This window comes from Erithacus rubecula, assembly GCF_903797595.1.
Source record: "Erithacus rubecula genome assembly, chromosome: 20".
Classification (NCBI taxonomy): domain Eukaryota; kingdom Metazoa; phylum Chordata; class Aves; order Passeriformes; family Muscicapidae; genus Erithacus; species Erithacus rubecula.
This window is the reverse complement of record NC_136672.1, coordinates 1313700-1336155: the sequence shown is the minus strand read 5'-3', so window position 1 is coordinate 1336155 and position 22456 is coordinate 1313700. Positions and strand designations below refer to the sequence as shown.

Sequence of the window (22456 nt, the reverse complement as noted above, 5' to 3'; positions counted from 1 at the left end):
TTGGATACAGCCTGCACAGGACTCCCTGACTTTTCCACATCAATGCTTCTTCTCCACTGGAGCACTGTGCCAGAAAATCCTGCTCCAGTGCACTCCCACACTGTCCCAGTGTTTTGGTGTGGAGCTCTCAGCAGGCCAAGTTGCACAGGGAGCTTTTGTTTCAGAGTAAATCTATGGGTTTAGCCCTCCCTCCTGCTCACTACTTCCATTAGAGTGGATTTAAAAAATAATTTAAAATGAAGCAGTTGCCATAGTAACCCCCAGTTTGCAGATCCCACCTGGCTGATAAGCACCACACTGGCCCTGTGGCTCTGGGCCTGCTCTCTGCCCAAGGAATGCTAAATTCCACCAAAACTCTTGCAGCAGCACCTGGGGTTTGTCCTGTGACTCTGGATGCTGCTGCTGTGCTGCAGCTTCGAGTGTCATTATCCCCTCTGTGTGCACACACTTACACCCTCCACCTCCTCCTTTGTTTCCTCACAACAGCCAGACTTCCTGATTGCTTTTGTCAATCTTTTTCTCAGATTTGTCACTTGTTAGCTGCTTTAACACACAAACCCCTGACATCAGTCACGAGGGATATTTGGGAATGAGACACAAGAAATTACTGCAAATGCTGCTGCTTTTCAGCCCCCAGAAAGTTCACTGGCAAATAAATTGGCACTGGGGATATTTTATTGTCTCCTGTGCCTTGTTAGTGGGGCAGAGTTTCCCCAGAGGTTCTTTTACACAGATTACCCTAAAACTTTCCAGCTCAGTAAAAGGCTCAGGAGAGCAGAACAAACCAATATCCAGAGGCAGCAGGGAAGGAGGCTCTGGGACCACAGGATGGGCTCCTGGGCAGCCAAACCTCCCACAACTGAACACTGGCAGCTGTGCAAGGGGGAGCCTGGATGTCCAAAGCAGCAAGGTTAAGAAAAGATAAACAAAGGAATATTTTTAGCAGTTAAACAGATCCATTTGGAACCAGGGCAATTAAGCAGTTTGCATTCCAGCTCTTTCTCCTGCCTTTCCAATCCCTTCTCCTGTGCTCCTCTGGGTTCTAGAGCTGACTGGGGCAACACTTCCAACTTTCCAGTGAGCACTGGAAGCTGCTTTCCAATCTCAGCCTGGCTGAGGACACAGGATTGAAGGAGCCCATGGGGAGATGCAGGAGGAGCATCTCTGTCCAGCCATGGTGGAAATGAGTATCCTAAATCCTGCACCCCACAGGACAGAGCAGCTGGTGTGCAAGGTGAGGATCCTAAATCCTGCACCCTACAGGACAGAGCAGCTGGTGTGCAAGGGGAGGATCCTAAATCCTGCACCCCACAGGACAGAGCAGCTGGTGTGCAAGGGGAGGATCCTAAATCCTGCACCCCACAGAACAGAGCAGCTGGTGTCCAGGGTGAGTATCCTAAATCCTGCACCCCACAGGACAGAGCAGTGTGTGTACTCTCAGCTCCCCCATCCCAGCAGCATCCAGCTCTCCCCACCCTGCTGGACCCATCCTCCCCTTGGCAATGCTATTTCAAGTGCCAGGACACTGAGTAACTCTTCCCCTTGAAATGTTCTGAGAAAGAAACTCTGACATTTTCGGGTGGCTCAAAAAATGCTTTGGGATCCCTTTGGGATTTTTCTGGGAGGGAAGGCATTGGGGCTTTCCATGCCATGGGATGTGCTGGCAGCAAAAGCAGATGGAGTGGCTCTGACTTGCCTCAGCTCCTACAAATCCTCAAGTTGATCCTGTTCCTTTCTTCTCAAATGTCAGGGAATAGCAAGAGGAGTACAGAGAATAGAAAAACCCCGTTCCTAGAACACTCTGGGTGCTTTCCAGGTGGTTTCCCTAATTCTTCACCCACCTGCACCTTAAGTAGTTTCTCACAACACAGTGCAGGGGCTGGAAAACGACCGGGGGATCGTTTTACACCTGCTTTGTATTCCCCTGAACAGCTGTAAATGACAACACAAACTGCGAACAGCAGGGACTGGAACGCCTTCCACACACATCCCTGCACTGATCCTCGGCAAATTAATTCAAAGAGTTGCTGGGGATTTGGGGGAGAAGCTCGCTAATTCCGTGAATGAAGAAAGGAAGAGTTTGAAACAGAGCTCAGCTGATTTGGGGGAAGGGAGGAGGGGAAAGGAGAAAGGATGGATGTAGTGAAGGCATTGATAACCTGGAGGGAACCTGGATCCCCTGGGCTTTAGAAAAAGCATTGATAACCTGGAATGAATCTGGATCCCCTGGGCTTTAGGAAAGGCATTGATAAACCAGAGGGAACTTGGATCCCCTGGGATTTAGGGAAGGCATTGACAACCTGGAATGAATCTGGATCCCCTAGGATTTTAGGGGAAGGCATTGATAACCTGGAATAAATCTGGATCCCTCTGGGATTTAGGGAAGGCATTGATAACCTGGAATGAATCTGGATCCCCCTGGGCTTTAGAAAAAGAATTGATAACCTGGAATGAATCTGGATCCCCCTGGGATTTAGGAAAGGACCACAGCCCTGCTGAGCCCACGGGAGCAGGGCCAGGGGCAGAGCCCCTTCCCCACGTGGTGCTCAGGGTAGAAGTGCTCCCCACCCTCTGGGTTTGGCTGGAGATGTTTGCCACAATTTCCACGAAGATGAAAGGCCTCTCCTGCATTTGTTCTCATTCAGAAGGAGCTCAGAATGTGCCTCTGGGTGCGAGGCTCTGCTGAAAGCAGCACTTTGAATGCATCCATCTCTGGAACACCCTGACTCCAACAGCTTATTAAAAGCCTTCCCCAGATAGATCAGGCTAATCAGAGCACCAGCCTGTGTTGTTTGCTGCATTCCAAGTGGTGATCCTGGCAATGAGCTCTTCTCCACACCTGCAGCTCCTGCTGTCCCCAGCACAGGTGAAGAGAGAAGATTTTAACCCTGGGAAAAGTCTCCCTGTGGTCAGCCTCTGGAGCTGGATCCAGACCTGCATCCCCTTGGAGAGACAAGTGAGAATGAAGAGCCCAACAGAATATAAATCTAGGCCAGAGTCTTTCCTCCTGCAAAAAGGTCTTGTCATTGCTCTCCCAGCCTCCTGCTCAGAGATACCAGCATTCCAGGCACAGATTTTCCTCCTTGCCTCATGTTGGAGTAGGGGACATCTGAGGACCCTTCAATGCTGAAAGCATTTCACAAGGGTGACAGGGACATCCCTGTCCTGAAGAGATTTGGCTTCCCAAATGCTCCTGAATATCCCTTTTCTCCCAGGCTGGGGTAGATACCAAGAGAGCTGTATAGAAAGAGAAGAGTCAGTGTGGAAGAGCCAGGAGGAGGCTGAGGACAAAGGAAAACATCAGACACATCCTGTGCTGCAGGATCAGAGATTTCTACCAGCTGTGGGGCAGGATTTGAGTCCACCTGATCCATAAGGATTTAGTAAACCCAGAACAGTGATTTACATCATCCAGATGTTTCAAAGCCTTCCTTGGGGTGATCTGTGGTTTGTCCTTGGCTTGGAGAAGAGCCATGAGATGACCCTGGCACCCCTCTGCTCCCAGGGCACTCAGAGAGCTCCATGGGCCCAGCTCTGTGCAGCTTTCAGAGCTTTGCTTTGCCACATTCTGAGTTTGCATCTGAGTTCCAAAAGGCTTTCAAATATCCTTTGAAGCCCAGAAATATTTCAAGCATTTTGAAAGGCCTTCCAAAATATTCTCAGGCTGGGAGAGCTGAGGGTGCTCAGCCTGGAGAGGAGAAGCTTTGGGGTGACCTGATTGTGGAGAAGATGGAGAGAGACTTTACAAAGGATGGAGGGACAGGACAAGAGGTAATGGTCTTGAGCTGAAAGAAGGTAGATCTAGATCAGATATTTAAGGAAATAATTCCTCCTTGTGAGGATGGTGATGCCCCCAGAGCAGCTGTGGCTGTCCCTGGATCCCTGGCAGTGCCCAGGCTGGACACTGGGGCTGGGGACAGTGGGAGGTGTCCCTGCCACGGCAGGGGTGGCACTGGAGGTTTGTAAGATCCCTCCCAACCCAAACCAGTCTGGAATTCATCTGGAGCAGCAGCTGGCAGTGGGAGATGGGCTCCTCCCCACCCTGCCCTGGGCAGATCCTGCTCAGGCTGCTCTGCTGGGGCTCTGCAGCCTCAGGCACAGCCCCCCTCCATTTGTCACTGTCACCCACAATCATCCTGCTCACTGACACCAAGCCAGCCTAATGGAAAAATGAAGCCAAGGTTTATTTAGCAAGACTTAGGGGCACCCTTCCAATTATAAGTTTGGAAACAAAAGTTCCAAGTCAAACAAACACAAAACTCAATCAGCTGCTGTGCAGTGAGGACAATCCTTTCTGGCTGCTTAACCTCTCCTCCTCTGGCTCCTCAGACAAGCCACAGCCCCCAGACCTGCTGCTTTCCAAAAACAAACCCTGCAGCTGTGGGCTCCTTGAGCCAATTTGCAGCACCAGTGAGCACTGCCTTGCCTGGATCCTACTATTCCATATTACCACCTCTTTTTCCTCCAGCTGTCCCTATTTCCTTTTTTTTTTTTTTTTTTTTTTTCCCTTTTCTTCTCTTTCTCCCCAAAAAACAAGCACTGGTGATTTTCTACTCCACACCAAGGCTGACCAGTTATATTCCATTTACAACAACACATACTTTTCCCAACAATAATCTGAAGTTTAGCTCAGCAACTGAGCACAGACACCACAGAGCACTGCTCTGCTCTGACCATAAAACATTACAAGAAAACATTACAAGCAAGCATCACTGTAAAGCTGTTTTATGATCCCTTTAAGTGATCAGCTTTCTGTCTGCCCTGATCTATGAGGTGATGGTGGCCACAGCTGAGCCAGGAACAAGTTCTTTTGGGTGAGTTCTGCCTCCCCAGCCCTGGCAGGGCTGCAGAGGGCTCATTCTATCTGGCTGCCCCAGGAGCAGTGCCTGCAGCTGCCAGGGAGGGAGGCTGTGCTGGGACTGCCCTCCCTTCTGCCTTTGGGGGTGTTTTCTTTTACTGCACTCCTGCCTGTTCCAGCAGGACTCTGATGGCCTTTCCTCCTCACACAGCCTGGGCAAACATCACCCAAGGCAGCAGGGAAATGATGCCTGGAGGTTTAGCTTTTATCTTTTTCAGAGTCTCTGCTGCTTGGTGTGTAACTCTGAAACTTCATATTAGGTGTTAGTAAATTCTCTTCACAGGGTGGTGACAAAGCAATCCCTTCCCAGCTGGAGAATCAAGGACAACTGGTACCCAAAAAACATAAATAATGTCAAAGGGAAGGGGGCAAGCCAGTGAGATTTCATAGCCTGGGGCTGTGGTTGGATAATTGACCCCAATGTGTAGACAAACCAAAATTTATAAAAGTGCAAAGACTCCTGACCAGGATCCATCTGGGATTTGATTTGGGTGCAGCCCAGGTTGTTGCACTGCCCAAGGTGAATCTTCTCAATAAATACCAATTATATTCCCTCAGTCTCTGTTCCAGGTCAGCCTTTCCAGGCACAAACCCAAGCAGAGGCTGGGTGCTGTTCACATCCTGCCTTTCCTTTCTTTCCTCTTGGCTTTGATATCTTGTCCCAGTGCTCAGCAAGGACCAGCAGCTCCTGGCTGGGTGCTGTCCCTCTGCCATGTGGTGATTTGGTCACCACTCTGTGCTCTGCTCCTGGCATCCTTCTGTGTCTCACTTCTGCACTAGAAAGTCTTAAAAACTTCTTGGAATCCTCAGTTCCCCAGAGACAACAGGCAGAGACTCTGCAGTCAGCAGTTCCCCTCCAAACATTCCCATCTCTCTCCTCTCAGATTTGCCAGTGTCTGAACACAACACCTAAGGCAGATTTCAACACCCAGCTGGTCCCTCCTGTGAGCAAAGAATTCCTTCTGCACCTTCCTCTGTGTTTGTGTGCCCTGAGTGAACAATGGGAGCCAGGGGGAAGAGACAGAGTGTCTCCAGAAGGTGTTCATGCCATAGATTATTATCATTATCTTCAATTATGCCAGGATTATCAAGGCTGGAAAAGGCATCCCAGATTACTGAATCCACTCTGTGCCTGATCCCCACCTTGCCCCCAGCCCAGAGCTCTGAGTGCCAATCCAGGAATTCCTTGGACACCTCCAGGGATGGGCACTCCAACCCTCCCTGGACATTTCCAGTTCCTGCCCTCCCTTTCCATGGGGAAATTCCTGCTGCTGCCCACCCTGAGCTCCCCTGGCCCAGCCTGAGGCTGTTCCCTCTCCTGCTGTCCCTGTCCCTGTTTCCAGAGCCCGACCCCCCCAGCTGTCCCCTCCTGTCAGGGAGCTGTGCAGAGCCACAAGTTCCCCTGAGCCTCCTTTTCTCCAGGCTGAGCCCCTTTTCAGCTCCCCCAGCCCTCAGGAATCATTCTCTGGACCCTTGTCCCCCTAAGGGTGATGTCACAGCTGTCCCTGGTCACTGGCCACAATCCCTCATTCCTCGTGTTTCTACCCTGGGGCACAACCACAAATCCTCTCTAGAGCCAGTTCCAAGCCCCAGATTGGCAGAATCACCTCCCTCTTCCACACAGTTCACCTCAAGGCTGTTCTCCAGACCAAGGTTTTATCTCACAGATCCAAATTTACACACAAGATCACAGGGCTGCCTGGTTTTGGGCTGGAAATCGGAAAGCAAAGGAATCCTCAGTTCTCAGGGAAAATGTTCTGTTCCCAACAGCAGGGGAGGCTTCAGAGGGCACTGTCACCTGTCTGCACAGGCTGAGGACATTGCACCAAAACCCTTCAAACAGCCACAGACCAGCCCTGCTGAGCCAGCTGAGCCCACAGCTCCCACTGCTTCCTCCAGAACCTTCCCCAGCAGGAACCACAAGCAGAACTGGGTGACACTGGGCAGGAAACGCCACCAGAACCTTCCAGGCAGCTGAACAGCCTGTGAGGGAGGAGGGCACATCTAGGTGCAGCAGAGTCCCCCATGCAGCCCAGCAGTGATGGAGAACCTGCCACACCCCACTGAACAATGGCAATTACCCATCCATGGAGCATGAAATCAATCACAACAATGTCTGTAGCCAAGAGGCTGCAATCCCTGGGCCACTGGGGAAATCAAGGCAAAAATAATTCAATTTTTTTAATGAAAAGAAGCTGAAAACAACCTAACAGGTGCCCTAATTCCTAGTTCAGTGCTCTTGAAGCACCTCTTGGAGCTGCTGGGATCCCTCTGGGTCACCTTCTGCACTGTCCCATCCCTGCAGCTCACCTGCCTGAACGAGGCAGCCCCAGCCCTTTGGAATCCTCTCTCCTCAGCTGCTCTGTCAGACTGTGGCCATTACAGACAGGGAGAATCTTACAGGATTTTTCCAGTCTAGCTTTCTCAGGCTCAGCTAGGATTTTTCCCAAGCTAGAGATTTTTCTCTACTGTCAACATAAGAGAAGGAATTATAACAAAAGATAAACACCTGCTGGATCAGTGAGAAGCCTGGGACAAGAGGTGTCTCCTTCTCTGGCCAATGGAACTGTCTGTATTTTGTTTTTCACAAACTGTCTTATTTAATTGTCTTATTTATTTGGCTCCCTTCAACAAACTGCTCTTTCTTGCACCATGCCAGAGAGTGCCATGCTAACAGGGAGCCCAGCAGGTGTGTTTTGTGAGAAACACACAGCCCAACACCCTCACCAGCTCCAACCTGCACTCCACCCTCAGCAGTCGTGAATTTTTAAAATGCCTGGAGAGAAGAACCACTGTGTGCTCAGCAGAAACCTGGAAGGACCATCCCCACCCCTCCCTGCTGCCATGGGCCATTTCCATTTGTGTTCCCAGCCTGCTGCCAGGCTGTTCTGGCTCCTGGGGCAGCAGCACTCACCTGGGTTGCTCTTGGAGGTGCGCACTGGGGTGTAGTGGTTTTTGGAGGAGGTCCTGACTGGGGTGTTTTCTTTGGGGGAGGTATCTATGGCCGAGATAGTCTCTCTTTCACAGTGTCCAATTGGGATTGGTCCCTGCTGCCTTAGGATGTCAGCCAGAGCCCTGGGGAGACAGGAAAAAAAAAAAGGGAAAAAATGTATTTTCACACGGCTAGAATTCAGTATTGGTACTTGCACGGTCTGAGGATCCAGGAGTAGCTGGATTTCTACCATCAGCAGAGGAAAAGGCAATGATAGCAATAATAATAACATTTAAATATATGGTTAAAAGCTCTGTTTCTGTGTGTCTGCTGCAAGTGTTTCCAGGCTTGCCTGGCTATTATTTGTATCTCATCTGCTCCCTCTATTCCACTCCAGTCCAGGGTTATGGTACCTCTCCATCATTTCCCAGAGCACACAAACTGCTCCTGGCACTGCCTCCAGCAGGAACCACTTCTGCCCCCAGCCCTGGCACCTCCAAAAAGTGATTCCAAAACTGCCCTGCCTGAGCCAAACTCCTTTAAAACTGACTCATATCAGAAGTGTGATCTCCACATCCTGAATTCTCTGTTTTTTCTGCACAAAGCTCAAACCCCAGCAGTGCTGGGAGTGTTTTTTAAAGGAGAGCCAGAAAAATTGATTAAGCAGCTCCCAGGGGCTGATGTCAACACAGCTCTGAGCCTACCTGGAGCTCTGTGCCATCAGGGGCTGCTCTAATGGCTGAGTTCTCCCTGTTATTCCCAGGAAAAAGGAATATAACCCAGTTCAGCTGCAGCCAGTGTTTTCCCCTTGGACACTCCAAGATTTTCCCCCCTCAGTGAATATGATGGACACAGTGAAATAATTACTGCATGAAGTGCTCTGATTTTCCTAGGGCAGCCCCAGGTTCTCTCCTGAGCCTTGGGAAAAGCAGGAAAGGGGCGGCTTGTGTGGGCTGTGAGGGACAGTGGCACTTGAAAGGTGGTGGAGTTTGAAAAGCTCTTTTCTCCCCGCACAGAGAACATGTGTGGAGTCACACATGTGACTCAGGTCTCAGGGAAGGTGTCAGGAGGAGATATCCCCTCATTGCACATTAACAAGAGGGATGCTGCTGTTGCTCATATCCACTGGCATCCCTTAAATGCCACATTTCTGGGCTTTCAGATGAGAAATAGTTTGGGACCTGGGTCTGTTCCATTTTCCAAATCATTTCCTCTCCAGACTCCTGTCCCTGTGCATAATGGATTGCAATACTAATGTGCTCCACAGAAGGAACTCTTGGAGGATCTCAGAGGCTCCGAGGAGGATCACATTAGTTCAGCACCAGCCTGTACAGAATCAGGATATTTTTACCCTTTTTTTGATTATTTGTTGGTGGTAGAGAGAGCAGACCTGGAGGGCATAACCAACCCCTGTTGGGATTTCAGTGTGTGCACACAGACTGATCCTCGTGGGGTGAAGGGATTGGTGTTTGCAAGGACAGGAGAGCACAGACTGTGCTGAGCCAGGCCCAGAGAGAGGAGAAGGTGGCAGCCATGGGAGAGGGGTGCTGAGCCTTGGGCCAGGCCTGGACTGCTTTTGTTTGCTCCTGAGGGAAGGAGGAGCTGGTGCTGGGTCAGGAGCTGGTGTAGCACCATCATTTACTGGCCCACAGTGGCTTGGGCTCCTTTTGGACACTCATCCAAGACACTCTGAGAGTGCAATCACTCAGAGAACACTAAATCAGGGTGGATAACTCCAAAACACTTCATTCCACTTGTTTTAATGGCAGTCCCAAGGCAGGGACTTGGAGAGGGCAGGGTGGGATGGGGCACACAACAGGAGCTGGAGAAACTGGGGGTATGGAAATGGGACAGAACAAACCAGTTCTACCCAAAATTGAGTTTAGCCTGAGCAGAAGAGGCTAAAAGAGACCCTACACCCCAGCAGAGGGGACACAACAGGGCTGTTCATGGAGCTGTCTGGCAAAGGAGACAAAATGGTTTGACAGGAAAAATCACAGTGGGACAGCAAAACACTGGAACAGGAATACAGGGGGGCTGAGGGGTCTCCACCCTTGGAATTCAGCTGGAAAAGGCCCTGGACCATTCCCTCTATTGAGGTTGGCTTTGTGTAAGCAGCAGGAGGAACCTCCACAGGTCCCTCCCAGCCTGATTTCTGCTCAGATTGAGTCTCAGACCACCTTGCACTGCAGTCAGGCTGCCTCTCCTCGTTCTGCCCCCTTCTCCTGGGATTGTTTCTCTCTGAATGGGTTTGATGACATCACCTTCCTTGCCTCCTGCATGGAGATTTTACAACCCTTTCCTAAAAAATAACTGAGATCATTCAAGTGAACATTCCCTGGAACAACTGAAGCTGGTGAGAAGTGAGAGTCTTGAGTCCTCCCAGACATTCCCAACCCAGAGCCTGCTGCCCTCTCTGAGGATAAAACCCTGAGTCCAGAACAACATTTCAGCCTTTGATCCTTGCCACAAACAACTGCACAGCTGAGGTACCTGACAGAATGAATTTAAACCCATTTTGGTTTTCTTCCTGGAGGGATGGTAACAAGAGCCACTCACTGGATTGGTTGATGGTCACAACGAGGAAATTATTTTGGGTGCCAGACACCTGTAAGGGAGGAGACTTTACTCCAGACATAGTGAAGAAATCCCAGAAAAGTGATGCCTGTCCTGTCAGACCATGCATGAGATAAATGGGGCAGAAGTGTCCAAAGCAGCCCTGCCTGTTTTGTCTGTGACTGAAGCAATGTGAGCTCAGCAGTGCTGGAGCTGTCACCTCCTCATCCCCTAAACAGCCCAGTCTGGGTGTCCTGAGTGCTCACTCCTCACCCTCCTCATGGCTAACAGAGGGAAAAAGGACTGTTCAGATGCAGCAGAACAAAACATGAGAGGTTTGTTCTGGTTTGTTCTGTGCCAGTTCAGTCACGGTGCTGAGTGGGATCCAGTTTATTTCCATAAAGCCCTGAGGTGGTGGGAGGTCAGTCCCACCTAAGAGAGGAAGGATTTGGTTGGTGACAGTCCCCTGGCTCCAGCTGGCTCACTGCCCACTGCAAAGCTCCAGGAGAACAGACTCACTGGGATATTTGGGTCTCTTGTGTGTGTGCAGCCATTTGGGTACAATTAGTGCCACTGATGTCACCAGAATCCTAATCACCTGCACAAGGATATGAGACACTCCAGAATCCTTCCTGTGACGACACCTCTCTTATCTGAGAACACAAACCTCCCTGGCTGGAGCAGCACTGTCCCTGCCAGGATAAGGATTTGTGACACCTTTCCCTCAGATAAGGATTTGTGACACCTTTCTCTCACGTCATCCCCGTGCCAACGCCAGGCTTTGTCCCCCTGAAGCCAGAGCAGCCCCAGGGCAGCAGGATACTGGACAGGCTGCTGGGCTGGCCTGTACAGGGGAACCTGCAGATGTGTCCTGTGCCTGGACAGCCCAGGCCAGCTCCTGCCCCCAGGGATGGCTCTCCTGGCACTCTGCACAAACTGGGGACTTTGGGAAGAAACCCGGGGCCACGATGCAAGGAAGGAGCTGTGGCCATTTTCAGAGGGAAAAACCAAAAGGATTTAGTGTAAAACCAAAGGAATCAGGGGGTGGATGGAAGCAGTGGGGCAGCAAACCGGGGCCTGGTGCTGGAAGGGGAAATGACTTTGATCCCAAAATGTGGCTTTGTAGTCAGGGAGAAGGTGAAGCTGCAGGACTGGGAGGGACCAGCCCCTCTAACCCTGCCCAGAACCTGAACTGCTCCCTGAATTTCCCACTAGGAGCTGCCTATTCCCAGCAGTCCAGGGTGTACAGGGTCAAACTTCACTGATTTGCCTTCTGAAAATGGTTCTCATGCAGACCTTAAAAATGAGGTGCTAGAAAACAGAATTTCCTGTTCCAAGTCCCTAAGAATTTGGGGAGGAATGGAAGGACAATGACCAAATGGATCTGGCAGAGCACGGTGAAAAGAGCAGTGCCTGGCTGTGCTGGAGCTGCTAAAGCAGAATGGGGATGGAGTTGGTGGCAGAACTCCAATCACTTCAGCACAGCCAGGATTTCACTACAAGTTCTTTAAAAAAAAAGAGCCAGGTTAAAGACTCCCCTATGCTCTGTTACTAACTCAGGAAGAAAGAAGCAGTTATTGCAGGCAATGGATTTATCCAGCTGGAGCCAGCTCACCTGCAAGGGACAGCTCTCTCCCAGGGACAACATTTTGGTCACCAGCCACTCTCACAGAGGGAGAATATGAATTATTCATGGCTTGGCTCCTGGCCCCACACCTGCTGTGAGCCTCGGGAAGCTCCAAACGCTGACCACACCCAGGGCTGCCCAGTGCTGGGGGTTTCACATCCCAGGTGTTGTCAGTGAGTTCTGTGTGCCCAGAGCTGGTGGTTCCACATTCCAGGTGCTCCCAGCAGGTCCTGAGTGTTCCCACATCCCAGGTGCTGCATCCCCTGGGCTGTGTCACACAGCAGTTGGCAGGGCAGAAGTGGCATCAGCAATGCCCCCTTGCTGCCTGCTGGCATCACCCTGACCGTGCCCAGGCTTTATCTCCATGTTAATTGATTAATTGATCACAGGGATGCACTGCAAGCTGATCCATCAGGGAATTGCTGCTGGTGCTCCCCCTGGGAGGCTGTGCCAAAGCAGAGCTTTATTTGTGGAAGTGCAGGGGCTCAGCAGAGCCAGAGCTGCACCAGTCCCAGGTCAGCAAAAGAGAAATTTGGGCTCTGCATTGCCAGGAACAGCAGCAGCCCATCCCTCAGAGCAGGAATTCTGGGGAGGAGCACCAGGAATGGTTTTTCACATGCCTGAAGAGGAGTGTGGGGGTGCCTGGCAGAGCTCAAAGGGATGCACAGGGTGGGATTGTTGGGCTGTCTGTGCAGGGCCAGGGGTTGGGCTGCATGATTCATGTAGGTCCCTTCACTTCATTCCACGATTCTGTGATTCCATGTCTGTGTGTGTGTGTGTGTCCAAGAACAGGTGAAATCACCCATGGAGTTAAAGCAGGGAAAATACTAAACCTTGAGATGTTTAGTAATACTAAATATACTAAATACACTAAATAATACTAAACATTGGGATGTCTTACCATGAGTGAAACATTTGCACCCAGTGTAAGTCAATACTCATTCTTAAAAATACACATTGCAAGGAAAAATTAGATGTCTCCTGAGAAATCTTAATGCCAAATAATTTTGGGCAGCTCCTGGAATTTAATCCTGCTCTAAAAACAACCACTTCACACACCTCACACCAGTGTCCAAAGTGAATAATCTCTGTGATGTGAGCAAGGAATTCAAGGAATTTCCAGCAGTGACTGAGCTCAAAATGGGTGACACCAGCTCCTCTGAACACAGCAGGCCTGAAGAGAACAAAACTCTTACGTAAAGCTTTGGTAATTAAAAGCTTAAAACAAACCTTTCCAAGGGATGTTTCTCTGCAGAGAGATGACACCCTGAGCAGAAAGTGTCCTCAGGACCTGTACCTGGGCCATGCAAGGCTGCTGGGGACAGTGAGAGGCAGAAGATTGGTCCCCCAGGTGCCACTGAGGCTCAGGAGGGAGCAGGCCCTGTGAGCCCCTACCCCAGCTCCCACCTTCACCCAGCCAGCTCCAGCCCCTGCTCTTCCCAGAGCTCTCTGGAACAGGGGAGACACCCAGGAAAGGCATCAGGGGTGCTGGGAGCTGTGCAGGACAGAGCCCCAGCCCTGCTCACAGAAAGGAGAGGAAATAAAACCAGCAGGTGCTGCTGGGTGTGAAAGGCTGTGGGGAGGATGCTGTGCTGGCCCAGCTCCTTGGAACAATTTACCAACATTGAGAGAAGAAATGCAAGCTGCAAAAATAAGTAGAGTGTAAATTAGACTGTTAGAATGTAGAATTAGCAGATTTCTAGAATGTTTACAATAAGGGGCACGTGGCCAAGATGGAGAATTTGGGGGGTGGTTACCTCTTCCTCCTTCTTTGTGTCATCCATGCTGGATGACATGCTGGCACTTTCAGATTGGATGGAACAGAGCTGGACCATGTTACAAGAATTGCATTGGGAGTCATTTGTAAATACCTAGTATGTAATTTAGAATATAAAAGATAAGCCCTGTCTTTCTTAGGCAGATTCTGCCCTGGATGCCTGGCTGGACAGATTGCTGTTAGCTGGACAAAACATTCCTGAGATAAGAAACAATCAACAACCATGAAAAGCTCTAAGGACAGCCTCCTGCAGTCTCTTACTGGGGGCATTGGGAAGAGCTGGGCTCCAGAACACCTGCATGTCCCCCAGAAGTGATCTCAGGTCTAAGGAGACACCTCAGGCTGTGTGACACAAGGGCTCTGCTTGTACACCAAATCCTCTGCTCTGAGCACAGTTAAGGGCTTTGAACTCACTGAAGAAAGCTGCACTCTCTCTGAAGAGCCCTTGCAACAAAGGTTGTGGTGAGAGCTGAGGCACAGCACAGCATTTGTTGTGGAAGAATTCTGTGTTTATCCACCTGGGGAAGGAGATATTTGAGATATCTGAGCCCTCCAAGCCATGCAGTGCACACAGATCTAAGGAAACCCAGCCAGCCCATGTGAGTGAGGGCAAAGGCAAGCAATAAATGCCCTGATCTCATCTTCCTGAGCAAGTTCAGATCTTATGTGAAACAGAAATTTTAAAAGGCATCTGATCTCCAAAGGCACAGAGATCAACTGCTACTACTTAAGGATATAAGAGATTTCAAAACTAAAAGAAACAGAAGTTCAGAGCTACACTGGATTCCCTTGACACCTTATGATGGAGTTGGACTAATAGAAAAAGTTAATTAGCGAGCAGGAAAATATCAAATAAATGGGAATTACAGACACTGAGATGATTTGGTGGAAACAGCACAGTTTCTGAGCCTGGCCTCTCATAATGGGAGAAGTTCAAAGGGAAAGAAGAAGCCCAGAAGCAGCCAGAGGAAGTCAGTGGCCATGCAGCCTCTGTGCTCCCAATCTCTTCACAAAATAGACTCAGAGAGGAAAACACGTCAAAAAAACCCAATTATCAAACTGCAAAGCACAAGCAGAGCCCCAGACTGGAGCTTTCCCAGAAACAGAAGGAAAACAGAAGTGAAACAGAAGGAAAAATGTTTTGTTCATTTGTACAGGTACATGCACACAGATACAGACCTGGCCTGGATTTGGGTATGCATCTGGACAATTCACCCTGCAAACAGGACAAGATCCAGCTGTTCTCCCTGCTCAGGAGCTACCCCAAGTGCAGCCAGGTGCAGGGCTGGTAGTGCAGGGCTGGTTTGAAACAGAACTCGCTCTGAGTAACTCCTCTGAGGTCACAAGGGCAAGGTGTCCCTGCCCATGGCAGGGGTGGAATGAGATGAGCTTTAAGGTTCCTTCCAACCCCATCCATTCTGTGATTCTGTGGTTTCTGTGATTCTGAGATGTTATGGCTGTTCTTAGCTCAGTGTGACCTGTGCTTGTGGCCCTGTATTCTGTGCCTGTGGGAGGGACAGGGCACTTCAGAGGAAAGACTCAGAAACCATCAGGATTAAACAACTCAAAGCAGGGCAAAGAGCAGCTGAAAGGCACCCGAGTGAGTCGGAGTGGAGTGAAAAAAGCAGAGCATAAAAACACATCAGTGGAAAGAGACTGAAAGCAGGAACAGCATCCGAGGAAGAAAACCTTCTGCAGGGTCCCTGTGGCCAGGTGTGTTCACAGCAATCCCTCCCTGCCCTGGGGACAGATGCAGTTTGATCGTTTGGCTCCTGCAGCCCTCGGCAGTGAGAGCAGAGCTGAAGGAGCTGCCTGTGATCCCCGTCTCAAACACCAGGGCTGGAGCAAGGCACTCCTGATAACCTCCACACCTGAAAGCAGCTCCCTGCAGCAGCCCCTCAGCAAGCACAGGCCCTGGAGCTGCGGGGAGATGCAGCCTGCAGGATCACAAACCCTGCTCCATTCCAAGGGAGGCTCACACAGACCAGCAGCTCCTTGGATCTGGGGCAAACACACCCACTGCCTGTGGTTCCTGCTGAAATTCAAAGGCACAGAGCAGAAACAGCCAGGGATGGGTAATTTAACTGTGCTCTCCCCATGGGGAAAGGATGTCCATTTATAAAAGCTGTCAGCCATCACTCCCAGAGCAGGAGAAGCAAAGAGGCTAAAGAGGAGCACAGATACCTTCCCTCTCTGCAGCAGCACAGATGCTGTGGGAGGAGGGTGAAGTGAAGCACACCCAGAGCCTGTTTCCTTCTCCCTTTCCCACCTCTCAGACACGCTCCATGCAAGGCCAGATAAGGCCTTTCAGCAGCACTCATAGCTGATTTGCTGGGAAAAATCCCTGTGCTGCTTCCCACGAGAGCAGCTGGGCTCCCACCAGTGCCCCAGGGCCAGCACTGCCACTGAGTGCCTCTGGCTCAGCTGACCAGCAGAATGCACTTGGGATATTTCAATCCCAAGCTGCCAACTCTATCCAGGTCCCAATCTGTGCATTCCCAGCTCAGCAGAGTGCAGAGGCTGCTGCTGAGGCTAAGCAGGGGTTGTGGAGCAGTGCAACATCTGTGAATTATTTATGTTCTGTTCTGTGGGGATGCAGGGTCATGGCCATGGAATGGGAACATTCTGTCACCCCTTCTTGCTATGGAAAACTCACCCAGCTTTGGAAACCAGCTGATATTCCCTGTTCAAACATTCCCTAACTCATCCCCATACTGAAAGTAAAAGAAATACTTCATAAATTGCACCTAAGAAATGCTTGACAAAAGAAAACAAGCCTGGCAATGAGACAAAAACAAACTGTCCTCATCAATGCATGAGAGAGCATCAGCACACACAGCGTTGCTGGGTGTAATTCTCAGAAACCAACCCCAGCTTCTGCCTGGAGCCCAGCAATAGTTCTGGCTGTGTAACCCCCAAAGCAAGAAGCAGCTCTATATGGCCAGGCTGAGAGATCCTATAATTACAAAAAAAAAAAAAAAAAACAAAACAAAACAAAAAAAAAACCAAAAAAACAAAAAAAAAAAAAAAAAAACAACAAGAAAAACAACCAACCAGTTCCACTGTTCCACTGAAAGCATTACAAGCATTTCTGTAAAATAGGAAAATTCCAGCTCCTGTTTTCAAAGCACTTCCATTTAACCGCGGTTAGAAACTGTCTCAGTGAGTGCCACTGCTGAGCCCAGAATCACAGCAGTGCCTGTGCTTTAAAGGGATGTGGCAGTGCCTGGAAACAGAAGCTGATTCCAGCTTGGAGCTGCACACACACAGCCCCTTCCTTCCAGAGCAGAGTGACAGCTCTCCTCTGAATTTGTAAACCCTTCTTCCATCAAAAGACATTATATGAGCCCTGCCTCCCTCAAAATGTTCTTTCTAAGTGAGTTCATAAGGATTTTCTGTGAAAGCTGGATGAGAAACGAGCAGAGGGATAACATCCACACATGGCACTGCTCAGTGAGCATTCACAAGGAAGTAAAATTTACAGTGTGTGATCCTGCCCATGGTGAAGTGCAGGGAAGTTCTGACTGATCTTCCCTGCCTGGGGGATAGTAGCCCAAGAGGCTTTTTCCAGTCCCCTGTACCAAGTTCTGTTCATGCTGCTGCTCTCCTCCTCCCAGAGAATGCACACTGAGGTTTAATGCACTCACCATCACTACACAGATTAATTGTGGATGTTATACTTCACTCCAGCTGACACGACCTTAAACAGACAGAAATATCTGAGCCCATCCTGTTTTCCTCCTTCCCTGTTACTCCCCACAGCTGTCAGAGACAAAGACAAACCATTCTCTCCTCTTATTTACATTCTGCTTCGAGCACTGAGAGCATTCAGCTCAATGCAGGAGATGCACTTCACAGTATTTAAACCCTCGTGTGATGTTGATCAAGTTCAGGTAACACAGCTCTGAAAGGTATAATCTTTTACCAGCTACCATATTATAGAAGTCAATCAACTCCTTAAAATGCTCTGGAAGTCAAGCTTCCCGAGCACTCAATCTGCCATTCATACTTCTACACACAGGTGAATTATTTCACCAGAACTTATCTAAATAAAGCAAAGCAAGCATCAAAGAAATGAAAACATCAGGAAGAATCCAGACAAGTCTGGCAACACTGGCTCTGATTTCCAAGGGCGAAGGATCCAACCCTGCAGCAGGCTGGAGCTGGAGCAGAAGTAACATATGGACATCCAACCCAGATTTCCAAATTTAGTGTGAAGATAAGGCCCAGGCAAAGTTGCCTTGAAGCCAGAAGAGCTGGGCAGCTGGGGAACCATCCCTCAGTTAACAAAAGCCTTAAAAGAGCCGATTTTCTGGCTAAGCCACTTGCAGGACCCTTGCCTCTGCACAGCTGGGTGTAGTTTTGGACACTGTGGAGTTGTATTCTTGCAGGGACCAGGGGCAGGTGGGATTTGGAGTGGAATATGTGGGCCAGACCCTCAGCAAATGTAAACCAGCCTCACTCCTTGTCCTCACTGCAGGGAGGAGTCTAAATAAAACACATCTTCCCAAATAAATAAAAACTGCGTCACTCATCTTTTTTTCCCCTCACAAAAAACTAATATTTCTCTAATATGTCTCTGTTGATTGCAGCTGAACTTCAGCCTTAAAAATACGGTCAGTGATTTCAAGATTTCTGATTAAAAAGTCTTCATTAAAATAATTTCAGGAGGCATTATCAGCTAGAGTTAAGTTCTTTCCCCCTGATGCTCAGCACTGTTATTCTAAAGAAGCCTCTCACCAATTTTTATGTTCAGACACGGGGAGCTCTCGGATTCGTGGCACGCAAGCAGCACTCATCATTTGGAGGGACTTTTTCATCATAAAATAAATATGAACTGAGAGAACACGCATTTATCCAAAAGGAGGATTGCCAGAGACGCCCGAGCTTTTGCTTTGAAGCAGGATTGTCTGTGCCGCGCCGAGCACTCGCTGTCAGCACAGCGCTGTGTGACACCGAGGGGACACCGAGCCGCCTCTCGGCCGGCAGGGACAGGCTGCCGGGCTTTGGAGAGGGACAGCATGAAAACGGCACCGTGCACAGCTCTGCCTGCCACCAGCGCTTCCCGCACGGCCCCCGCGGCCGCGCGCACCACCCAGGGATTCACATCCATCCCCGCCACACTTCCAAAACTTCCCCCGGGCAGGACGGCACCCGCAGGGTCCCAGCGGCTCTGATGTCCCCGGGGGGGCAGGGGGAGGCTTGGAGGGGTTTGGGGGTTGCTGAGGATCCCCGGGTGCAGCGAGGGAGTGGCAGGGGCAGGAGGGGCATGCCTGGGGGCAGGAGGGATGTGCGGGGGTCCCGGGGAAAGGAGGAGGGTTGCAAGGGGTGCAGGGGGGCAAGCCGGGATGCTGGGGGAGATTCCGGGGGGCAGGAGGAGGGTGTCGGGGTGCCAGAGAACATGAGGGGGCTGCGAGGAGTAAAAAGGGGTGCCGGGATGCAAAGGGAGGCTTTGGGGGCAGGAGAGGGGTGACGGGATGCCGAGAGGCAAGTGCGACGTTCTGGGATGTAGAGGAGGGTGCCGAGGGACAAGAGGAGGTGTCGGGGGGCAGGAGGGGTGTCGGGGGACAGGAGGGGGTGTCGGGGGGCAGGAGGGGTATCGGGGGACAGGAGGGGGTGTCAGGGGACAGGACGGGGTGTCGAGGGACAGGACGGGGTGTCGGGGGACAGGACGGGGTGTCGGGGGACAGAAGGGGGTGTCGGGGGACAGGACGGGGTGTCGAGGTGCAGGAGGGGGTGTCGGGGGACAGAGGAGTGTGCCGGGGGCAGGAGGGGAATGCCGGGCTGCAGACGGGGGACGGGGGCGGCTACACGTGGGGCTCCGGGACAAACTCTTGGTAGAGCGGAGCAGCGCGGAGCTGTCCGGGAACAGTCCGGGAATTATCCGGGAACAGCCCCGGAGCTGTCCCGGAGCTGTCCCGGAGCCGGTGCTGAAGGCACGGGGAGGAGACACGAACGTGGCCGCGGGAGAAGAGGCATGGGGCACCAGGACAGGCCCCGAGGTGGCAGTGGGACGGCCAGAGGGGTGCGGGTGTCCCTGGTCGGACCGTGGGAAGGAGGAACTCCTGGGCAGAGGAGGGAAAGGCAAAATCCTTTCGTGGATGGTGCAAAGATGGAAAGCTTGGACAGCCCTCACAAAGGGGGAAACCCTTGGGTAAGTGACTCAAGGGGAGACCTCTCGAAGCGGCAGCACAATGGCAAATCGTTTGGACGGGTGGCATAGAAGAGGAGCCATCTGAGAGTCATGACAGTGGGGAAACCCTTGGAAGGGTAGAGCAGGGAAACTCATGGTGAGCCAGAGCAAAGCACAGAGACTCCAGTGGGTGGTTCACAGGGAGTGATTCCTTGGGCAGGGAGTGCAGCGGGAGAACCCCTGGGCAGCGGTGTAAAAACTGAGCCCTTGCAATGCAAGTACAAAGGTGGAGGAGCCATGCAACGGGAAACTCTGGGACAGGCTGCACAGCTGGGAAAGCCTCGGCCGGGCGCTCGAAAGGAGGACCCTTGGCCGGGCAGTGCGGTGCTGAAACCCTCGAGCAGAGTGTGCCGAGGGGAACGCTCGCTGAGGGACCATCCCTGGGGACAAGGGGCGCCGGGAGCCGGGGGAGGAGCGCACCTGTGAATGTTCATCTCCCGGGGCGGGCGCCGCGCCTTGTCGTAGGCCACCTTGGCGAAGACGCCGGCGATGAGCACGAAGGCGATGGCCCCGCACGAGATGTAGACGGTGGCGTTGGTGCTGTCCTTGTCCGGGTCGTACTTGTTGGCGTCCCCATCGCTGCCGTCGCCGCCGTCGGCGGGCAGGGCGCCACTGGCCGTGGTGGGGTGGGCCCACTCGGGGCTCTTGTAGTTGCGGCACAGGCTCTGGTTGAGCTTCTCGGCGCGCTTGTTGCAGCAGAAGCGGTAGAAGCAGGTGCCGCAGCAGTAGCGGAAGCCCGTGAGGCTGTTGTTGCACTCGAACTCCTTGTCCCACTGCCCGCTCACGTCGTAGTACCCCCAGCACGTCTCGTGCGCCGGGGCCGAGCCCCCGCCGCCGCCCCCGCCTCCGGGGGCCGCCTTGCCGCCCCCCGCGCCCTTGCCGCGCCCGGGCAGAGCCGTGGGGGCGGCGGCCCCCGGGCCCGCCAGCGTCTGGTTCAGGAGCTCCTTGCCCGGCTTGGGGGTCCGCCGCGCCGCCACCGCCCCCTGGGTCCGGTTGCCCTTGGCGCGAGGGGGCCCGGCCGCCTGCGCGGGCAGCGGCAGCAGCAGCAGGGCCAGGAGCTGCAGGGAGAGCAGGAGCAGCGGCAGCAGCAGGTGCCGCGGCCCCATGGCGAGGGGCGAGGCGCGGGGCGCAGCGCGGGGGGCGCGGCGCGGGGGGCGCGGCGGGCGGGGTGGGCGCTCAGCGGCCGCGGCGCTGCCCCATGGAGCGGGGCGGGGGCGGGGGTGCGGCCGGGGTCCCGCTGCTGCCGCCGCCGCGCTGGCTCCTCAGCGGCGGCCGCCCCGCTTCATGCCGGCGCGCGGCGAGCGGCGGAGCGCGGCTGGAGGCGGCGGGGTCCCGGCGCTGCTCCGGCGAGGGGCTGCGAGAGACGGGGAGAGGGTGAGAGCGCGCCGCGCCCCGGGCAGCCCGGCCCGCCCCCGCCCGCCCCATGCCCACGGCCTTACCATGCCGGAGCGGGACTGCAGCGGGGCCGCGGGGCTGCCCGCGCTCCGAGCCGAGCCGGGGGCGGAGCGGAGCGCCGCCGAGCCGGGCGCGGAGCAGGGGCGGGCGCCGAGCCGAGCCGGGAGCCGGGGAAGGACCGCCCACCGCTGCCGGTCCGCTCCTGACATCACCGGGACCGCGCCGCGCCGCTCCGCCGGCACCCGGCACCGCCGCCGGCCCGCCCGGCCAGCGCGCCCCGCAGCGCGCCCGCAGCGCCCGCCCGGGACAGCGCCGCGCTCGGGGCGCTCCGCGGGGGCGCGGGGAAAGGTCCCGGGGCGGGAGCACGTGCGGGTGTGTGCGGGTGTGTGCGGGGTGCGGACCTTGTGCGTGTCCCCCGGGATGTGGTCCCGGCAGGCATGTGGTGAGTGGCCACTGTCCCTGTCCCTGGGAATGTTGTCCTGGCAGGGATGTGGTGAGTGGCCACTGTCCCTGTCCCTGGTGGGCTGAAGCGGTCCCGGCAGGGATAGGCAGGGGTGTGATCCCTAAAGGTGTGTGGGGTGTAGACCCGTCCCAGGGGTGCGGTCCCTGCGGGAATCGGCAGGAATGTGCTCCCTGTAGCTGTGCCAGGGCAGTGCCCGGAGCACAGCCCGGTACTGGGCACACCTTGTCCCCAGGGCTGTTCGGCCGTGCTGTCCCCAGGCCGTGCTGCCCCCCTGCACCGGGACCAGCCTCGCAGGCTTCCCAGGGATTGCTGCTCCATCCCGGGGCTGTTGGCACCTCCCCGGGAAGGTGCACCGGGTCCGGCTGAGTCCCAGTTCCTGCTCCCTGATGTGCTCGGGGTGGAGAGAGAGCAGCACCCCTACCCCAGCCTGATACACTCCCCACTTCTTCCAACAGTTCTCCCCCCTCCAGGAGAGGTCTGGGATGCTGCAGGGATGGGCTGGCACTGCCCTGGGCTGCCCAGTGACCCGGGCACAGCCACCATAGGTTTGTTCTGAGCAAGATCCCTTCAGGCACAGAAGCTCTCACTGCTGTGAGCCACAGCCACCGAGGCAGAATTTCCTCAAATTCCTGGAGCTTCCCCCTTGTTCCACTGC

General features: G+C 53.2%; 1 protein-coding gene across 2 annotated transcripts in view; it reads right to left on the bottom strand.

Annotated features, from left to right (window-relative positions):
- The window catches only part of SHISA6 (shisa family member 6), a 191910-nt gene extending 170416 nt beyond the window's left edge, over positions 1-21494 (bottom strand). For both annotated transcript variants that reach the window (XM_079323158.1, XM_079323159.1), the window contains exons 1-3: positions 21383-21494; positions 20364-21297; positions 7773-7933 (exon numbers count right to left, since the gene is read on the bottom strand). In XM_079323158.1, coding sequence (XP_079179284.1) covers positions 7773-7933; positions 20364-21049 — 847 coding nt within the window. In that variant the 5' untranslated portion in view covers positions 21050-21297; positions 21383-21494. The remainder of the gene's footprint in view (positions 1-7772; positions 7934-20363; positions 21298-21382) is intronic.
- Between the last annotated feature and the right edge of the window lie 962 nt (positions 21495-22456).